The following is a 7,734-nucleotide window of genomic DNA, read 5'->3' as shown; positions in this document are numbered from 1 at the left end:
GTTTCTAGCACTCTAGTCTGTTCCATTGGTCTATGTGTCTGTTTTTCTACCAGTACCATGTTGTTTTGATTACTATAGTCTTCTGGTATAGTTTGAAGTCATGAAATATGATGTCTCTAGCCTATGTCTCTAGCCTTAGTATTGCTTTGGCTTGGCTAGCCTATGTCTCTAGTCTTAGTATTGCTTTGGCTTGGCTATTCAGACTCCTTTTAGGTTCCATATAAATTATAGCTGTTTTCTCTTTTGTGCAAAATGACATTAGTAGTTTGATAGGAAAAGCATTGAATCTGTAAATCGCTTTGAGCAGTATACTCATCTGCACGCAGATGATACTCCAGTGTATGTTCTGTGGTTGATGAGTGAAGTGTATTGTAATTCCAAATGGTCAAGCCAGACCCTGCCCCCGCCCGGCTCCTCCTCTGCCAGAGCTGGAGACCTCTAGCCAGGGGCCCTCTAGAGCCACTGGGGATGGGGCTGAGGGCCGCTTCCCGCCCCCATGCAGCTGCTGCAGGGCAGACCGCCTGGCTTGGCCGCAGCCACAGGGACATCTGGCCCTGCTTCCGAGATGTGGGGAGTGCGGGCAGGCTCAGGAGTTGCCTGGAGGCTGCTGCCTGCACACAAAAGGCGGCTGCAGCTTGGGAGCCCAGGCGGGCTGGAGGTACATGGCCTGGTCGGCCTCGGGATCGCCAGCGCGCCCAGCCTGAGGGCCCCCAGGCCGTGCCTCCAACCCACTCCTCCACCTGAGAGAGATCGGGGCCACTGTCATGGGCACTCGGCAGTCACCCCATGTGGGGTTGAGCGGCGGGTTTTCAGTTCTCGCCCCTGTGCAGCCGCCACCGCCGGGCAGAATGCCTGGCTTGGCCACAGCCACAGGGACACCTGGCCCTGGTTCTGCGAGACTGGGAGCGCAAGCGGGCTCAGGGGTTGCCAGGCAGCTGCTGCCTGCACACAGAGGGCGACTGCAGCTTGTTCGCCCAGGCGGCGGAGCTTGGTCTGGGTGGCCTCTGGAATGCGTGCACACCAGGCCTGAGGGCCTCCCTGGTGGTGCCACCTGCCCCAGTCTTCCTCTGCTGGAGCCTGGAGCAGCTGGAATGTCCACTCTGCAGTCACAGGGGATAGAGTTAAGTTTTCTTATCCCACACATGCGCACAAAAAGGTAACTATTCTGTGAGGTAATTAACATGTTCATTGACTTCGTTTTGATAATCATTTCAGAATGTGCATATAAATGCATCACATGTACAATTTTTATTTCTCTATTACACCTCAGTAAAGCTGAAATAATTAACAGGATTGAAAGGATAAACCCACAGTTCTATAGTCACAGTTGGACACTTCAATATCTCATTTTAATTAATGGATAGAAAAACCAGACAGAAGCTTCATGAGAAATACAAGAGTTAAACAATGGTATAAGCCACTGAGAGCTAATATGCGTATACAGGACAGTCCATCCAACAACAGCAGAATATACATTCCTTTCAAGTGTATATGGAAGTTCTCTAGGATGGGCCATATCTTCGTCCACAAAATATGTCCTAATCATTTTTAAAAGTTTGAAATCGTACAAAATATAATTTACAACCACAATGGAAGAAACAACAGATAAATAAGTGAAAACTGGAAAATTCACGAAAATGTGGAAATTAAACAATACAGTCTTCAACTACCAGTGAGTGAAAAAAATAAATCACAAGCAAAATTGTAAAATATCTTGAGATAAATTAAAATAAAAACAAAACCTACCAAAACTTATTGAATGCAGTGAAAGTAGAGTTCAAAGGAAAATGTATGGATATAAACAACTACATTTAAGAAAAATCTCAAATCAACATCCTCACTCTATACCTAAAGGCAGTGGAAGAAGACAAAAGAAGACTAAATCCAAAGCTAGCAGTATGAAAGAAATAATAGAGGGCATAATTAGAGCATAAATCAATAAAATAGAAGTTTGGAGAGCAGTAGAATGAATAAACATAGATTATTTGAAAGATCAAGCCTTTCACTATATTGACTGAGCAAAAGATGGAAGAGTAATTATTAAAATAATAAATGAAAGCAGAGCCATTACTACCAACTTTACAGAAATACAAAAGGATTACAGGAGTATACTGTGAACAATTGTCTAACAACAAATTAGCTGCCCTGGATGAAATGGACGAATCACTAGAAAGACACAAACTACCAAAGTGGCTCAAGAAGAAAGAGAAAATCTGAATAGACCTATAACCTAGGAGATTGAATTAGTAATCGAAAGTGATTAACAAAGAAACATTTATGACCAAATAGCTGCATTAACTGGTGAGTCAAACTAACATTTAAAGAAGAATTAATACCATTTCTTCTCAAACTCTTCTGACATAATATATGAAGAAGGAATACTTGCTAATTCATTTTTTGATAACAGCATTATCCTTATACCAAAGCCAAAGAGAGCACAAAAAGAGAACTACAGCACAATATCCCTTATGAATATATATGCAAAAATCTCAGCAAAATACTAGCAATACTAGCAAAATACTAGCAGCAATACTGTATAATCAAAGGATTGTAAACTATCACCCTGTGAGATTTATCCCCAAAATGCAAGGGTGGCTCAACATATAAAAAATCAATCAGTGTAATATACTCTAACAGTAAAATGAATAAGCACGTGATTATTTCAATTGATGCAGAGAAAACATTGATGAAATACAACACCCTTCTATAATAAAAATACTCAATAAACTAGGCATAGAAGGGATTTTCAGCAACATGACAATAGGATGTACAAAAACCCAACAGTTAATATCATGATCAATGATGAAACACTGAAAGCTGTTTTCCTAACATCTAGAACAAGGCAAGCATGGTGCATTTGCCACTTGTATTCAATGTACCACTGGCAATTTTAGCCAGAGCAATTAGGCAAGACAAAGAAATAAAAGGCATCTAAATTAGAAATACAAAACAGAAGTAAAATTATATCTACACATGATCTTATGTGTATAAAGCTCCAAATAAAACACAAAACCAATTATAACTAATAAAAGAGGCAGGATGCAAAACAAACATAGGCAAATGAGCTATATTTCTATATAGTTGTAAAGAACTATGAAAATATTTTTAAAATTCCATTTATAATAGCATCAAAGAATAAGTAATTCAGGCATAAATCTAACCATGGTGGTATACACAAAACTTTGCTGAAAAAAACGAAAGAGAGTGGAAATAACTGGAAAGACATTCTGTGTTCACGGGTTGTAAGACAATATTGTTAAGATGACAATACCATCTAAAGTAATCTACAGATTCAATGCAATACCATCAAAATCCCAAAGGCATTTCTGCAGAAAGAAAGAAACTCATTCTACAATTCATACAAAAATTCAAAGGATCTGACAGACAAAACACTCTTGAAAAAGAATATTAGAAAACTCACATTTTTCAGTTTCACAGCCTACTACAAATCTACAGTAATCAAGAGAGTGTGGTACTGGCATAAGACTAATAGACTTTTAGACCAATACAATAGAACAGATTTAAGATCCTACAAATTAGTGCTCACATATATGGTCAATGACTGTTCAACAAGCTGTCCAAGTCTAGTCAAGGGAGGAAAGAACAGTCTCTTCAACAGCTGGATGTCAGTGCACAAGAGAGAAGTTAGACCCCTACCTTGCAGTACACACAAAAATTAATTCTAAATTAATAAAAGACTTACATATAAGGACTAAAGTATGTAACTCTTAGAAGAAAACACAAGGTAAACCTTTATGACCTTTGAGTTTTAAGTGTATTTTGAAATATGACAGAAAAGCACAGATAACAAAAGAAAATACACGTACATTAGATTTAATCAAAATAAAAAACCTTTATGCATCAAAGGATACTATCAAGGGAGTTAAAAGACAACCCATAGTATGTGAGAAAATATGTATCTGATAAAATCAAAGTGCGTATCTGATAAAAGCTTAATATCCCAAAACTCAACATCAGAATTTCTAACATCCCAATTAAAAAATAGGCAAAGGACTTGAATAGAAATTTCTCCGAAGAAGATACACAAATGTCTAAGACGGATAAGAAAAGATGCTAAACACCGTTATTCATTAATAAAATGCAAGACAAAACCCAAATGAGATACCACTTTGCATCCACTAGTAAGGCTTTCATAACAACGACACAGAAAATCAATGTTGCTAAGGAGGTGGAGAAATTGGAGCCCTCATGAACTGGCTGCTAGGAATAGAAAATGATGCACTTGCCGTGGAAAACAATTTGGTGGTTCCTCACAGAATCACACAGAGAAACAGGAGCTGCTGGCTTCCGGGTTCTCCTGGGCTGGCGCGGTACGTCCCGGAATCGCAGGCGCGCATCCCTTCCCGCCTGAGGGCCTGCCTCGCCGTGACTCCCGCCCCTCTTCTCCTCCGAAGAGACGTCGGGGCCGCTCCAGGGGCCGTCCGCAGCCACCGGGGATGGGGCTGAGGGTCGGTTCCTGCCCCGGTGCAGCCGCTGCCAGGCAGACTGCCTGGTTTGGCCGCAGCCACGGCGACATCCAGGCCCGGGTCTGCGAGGCTGGGCGCGCCAGCCAGCTTGGGAGTTGCCTGGCGCCTGTAGCTGGGCGCCCAGGTGGTGGAGCATGGCCTGGGCGGCCTGTGGATCGCAAGTGCCCCTGGCCTGAGAGCCCACCAGACCCTGCCCCCGCCCGGCTCCTCCTATGCCAGAGCTCGACACCTCTAGCCAAGGGCCCTCTGCAGCCACGGGGGATAGGGCTGAGGGCCGGTTCCCGCCCCCGTGCAGCTGCTGCAGGGCAGACCGCCTGGCTTGGCCGCAGCCACAGGGACATCTGGCCCTCGTTCCGAGATGTGGGAAGTGAGGGCGGACTCGGGAGTTGCCTGGAGGTTGCTGCCTGCACACAGAAGGCGGCTGCAGCTTGGGTGCCCAGGCGGGCTGCAGGTGCATGGCCTGGTCGGCCTCGGGATCGCCAGCGCGCCCAGCCTGAGGGCCCCCAGGCTGTGCCTCCCGCCCAGTCCGAGGGCCCCCAGGCTGTGCCTCCCGCCCAGTCCTCCACCTGAGGGAGATCGGGGCCCTTGGTATAGGCCCTCAGCAGTCACCCCGTGTGGGGTTGAGCGGCGGGTTCTCAGTTCTCGCTCCTGTGCAGCCGCCGCCGCCGGTCAGAATGCCTGGCTCGGCCGCAGCCACTGGGACACCTGGCCCTGGTTCTGCGATGCTGGCAGCGCGAGCGAGCTCGGGGGTTGCCAGGCAGCTGCTGCCTGCACACAGAGGGCGACTGCAGCTTGGGCGCCCAGTCGGCGGAGCATGGTCTGGGTGGCCGCTGGAATGCGCGCGCTCGAGGCCTGAGGGACCCGCTGTTGGTGCCACCCGCCCTGCTCTGCGCCTCTCCGCGCCTGCGCCGGCGCCCTGCGCCCCCTCCGTGCCTGCGCTGGCGCTCTGCGCCTCTCTGCCTTTGCCAAGGGCGCTCTGCCTTTGCGAAGGGCGCTCTGCCTTTGCTAGGGCGGAGCTGCCTTCTCCTCAGCACAGACCCGGAGAGCATCGCGAGGGCGGAGCTGAGTTCTCCTCTGCACAGACTTCGGAGATACAGCGAAGGCGGAGCAGTGTTCGCCTCAGCACAGACCCGGGCGGGCGGGCCGGGGGCACCGCGAGGGCGGAGCTGCGTTCTGCTCAGCACACACCCGGGGGACACCGCGAAGGCAGAGCAGCGTTCTCCTCAGCACAGACCTTGGGGGCACTGCCTCGCTTTGGGACAACTCGGGGCCGCATCAACGGTGAATAAAATCATTCCTGTTTGCAGCCCTGAATAATCAGGGTCAGAGACCAGTTAGAAGGGTTCAGTGTGGAAAACGGGAAACCAAAAGCCCCTCTGAATCCTGCCCACCGAGATTCTCCCCAGCCAAGGCGAGGCGGCCGCAGTGCGAGATCCACACCGCAGCCTCGGAAGACAAATGTGGCATTCCTAATGCAGACATGACACCCAAAGTATGACACCCCCATTGCTCATGTAAAAAGCACCTGTAATGCTAATGCGCTGCCTCAATACAAAAATATTAATATAAGATCCGCAATCCCCTCGCTGCTGTGCAGTCCAAAGACAGCCATCATAATAATCAACATTGACATAGTCAATACAAACTTAGTAACGAACCTAGGGTTAAGGTTGGTGTTAGGGTTAGGGGTTAGGGGTTAAGTTTAGGGTTAGAGGTTGGAGATAGGGATTGGGGTCAGAGTTAGGGGTTAGGAGTCAACGTTTAGAGTTAGGGTTTAAGAGATGTTAGGGGTTAGGGATTAGGGGTTAGGGTTGGGTTAGGGTGAGGGTTGGGGTTAGGGGTTAGGGTTAGGGATAGTGGTTAGGGTTTGGGTCAGGGGTTAGGGGTCAGGGTCAGTGGTTAGGGGTCAGGGTCAGGGTCAGGGGTCCCACTCTGCGATTTGTCTATTTACTCTGCTGACTGTTCCCTTTGCCATGCAAAAGCTCTTTAGTTTAATTAAGTCCCAGCTATTTATCTTTGTTTTTATTGCATTTGCATTTGGGTTCTCGGTCATGAAATCCTTGCCTATGCCAATGTCTAGAAGGGTTTATGCAGTGTTATCTTCTAGAATTTTTACAGTTCAGGAATTAGGTTTAAGTTCTTAATCCATCTTGAGTAGATTTTTGTATAAGGTGAGAGATGAGAATCCAGTTTTATTCCCCTACATGTGGCTCGCCAATTATCCCAACGTCATGTGTTGAAAAGGGTGTCCTTTTCCCACTTTATGTTTTTGTTTGCTTTGTCAAAGATCAGATGGCTGTAAGTATTTGGGTTAATTTCTGAGTTCTCTCTTCTGTTCCATTGGTCTATGTGCCTATTTTTAAACCAGTACCATGCTATTCTGGTAACTATGGCCTTATTGTACAGTTTGAAATCAAGTAGTGTGATGCCTCCAGGTTTGTTCTTTTTGCTTAGCCTTGGTTTGGCTACATGACACTCTTTTGGTTCCATATTAATTTTAGAATTGTTTTTGTAATTCTGTGAGGGATGATGGTGGTATTCAGATGGGGATTGCATTGAATTCGTAGATTGCCTTTAACAGAATGGTAATTTTCACAATATTGGTTCTACCCATCCATGAGCATGGGGATGCGTTTCCATTTGTTTGTGTCATCTATGATTTCTTTACTTTCTTATTTTTTTTTTTCAGAGGTAGTTTTGCTCTTGTCGCTGAGGTGGGAATTCAATGGTGTGATCTCGGCTCACTACAACTTCTGTCTCCCGGGTTCAAGCGATTCTCCTGCCTCAGTTTACTGAATAGCTGGGATTATAGGCATGCGCCAACATGCTTGGCTCCATCTATGATTTCTTTCAGCAGTGTTTTGTAATTTTCATTGTAGAGGTCTTTTGATTACTTTGCTAGGTATATTCCTAAGTTTTGTTTGTTTTTTTGTTTGTTTGTTTTTTGCAGCTATTGTAAAAGGGGTTGAGTTCTTGATGTGATTCTCAGCTTGATAGCTGTTGATGTATAGAAGAGCTACTGATTTGTGTCCATTAATCTCGTATCTGCAAACTTTGCTGAATTCTTTTATCAGTTCTAGGAGCTTTCTAGAGGAGTCCGTAGGGTTTTCAAGGCAAAAGATCATATCGTCAGCAACCAGTAACAGTTTGACTTCCTCTTTACCGATTTGGATTTCCTCTATTTCCTTCTTTTGTCTGATTGCTCTGGCTAGGACTTTCAGTACTATGTTGAAGAGGAGTGGTGAGA

At 45.7% G+C, this 7,734-nt stretch overlaps 1 protein-coding gene and 1 pseudogene across 1 annotated transcript; both read right to left on the bottom strand.

The window, feature by feature from the left end:
- Positions 1-385: 385 nt before the first annotated feature.
- On the bottom strand, positions 386-1,144 carry LOC129138571 (mucin-19-like; annotated as a pseudogene).
- Positions 1,145-3,856: 2,712 nt separating this feature from the next.
- Positions 3,857-4,944, bottom strand: LOC129138527 (uncharacterized). Its single transcript, XM_054675991.2, has one exon. It carries the CDS (start codon positions 4,942-4,944, stop codon positions 4,222-4,224), a length of 723 nt encoding a protein of 240 aa, XP_054531966.2. The 3' UTR covers positions 3,857-4,221.
- Between the last annotated feature and the right edge of the window lie 2,790 nt (positions 4,945-7,734).

Source organism: Pan troglodytes, chromosome 15 (genome assembly GCF_028858775.2).
Source record: "Pan troglodytes isolate AG18354 chromosome 15, NHGRI_mPanTro3-v2.0_pri, whole genome shotgun sequence".
Taxonomy (NCBI): Eukaryota; Metazoa; Chordata; class Mammalia; order Primates; family Hominidae; genus Pan; species Pan troglodytes.
Note: the sequence above shows the minus strand (reverse complement) of the source record. Positions and strands in the feature narration are given on the sequence as shown.

Coding starts and splice junctions, on each gene's coding strand:
- LOC129138527 (XM_054675991.2), bottom strand. CDS start 4,944: ATGCACCTGCAGCCCGCCTGGGCACCCAAGCTGCAGCCGCCTTCTGTG.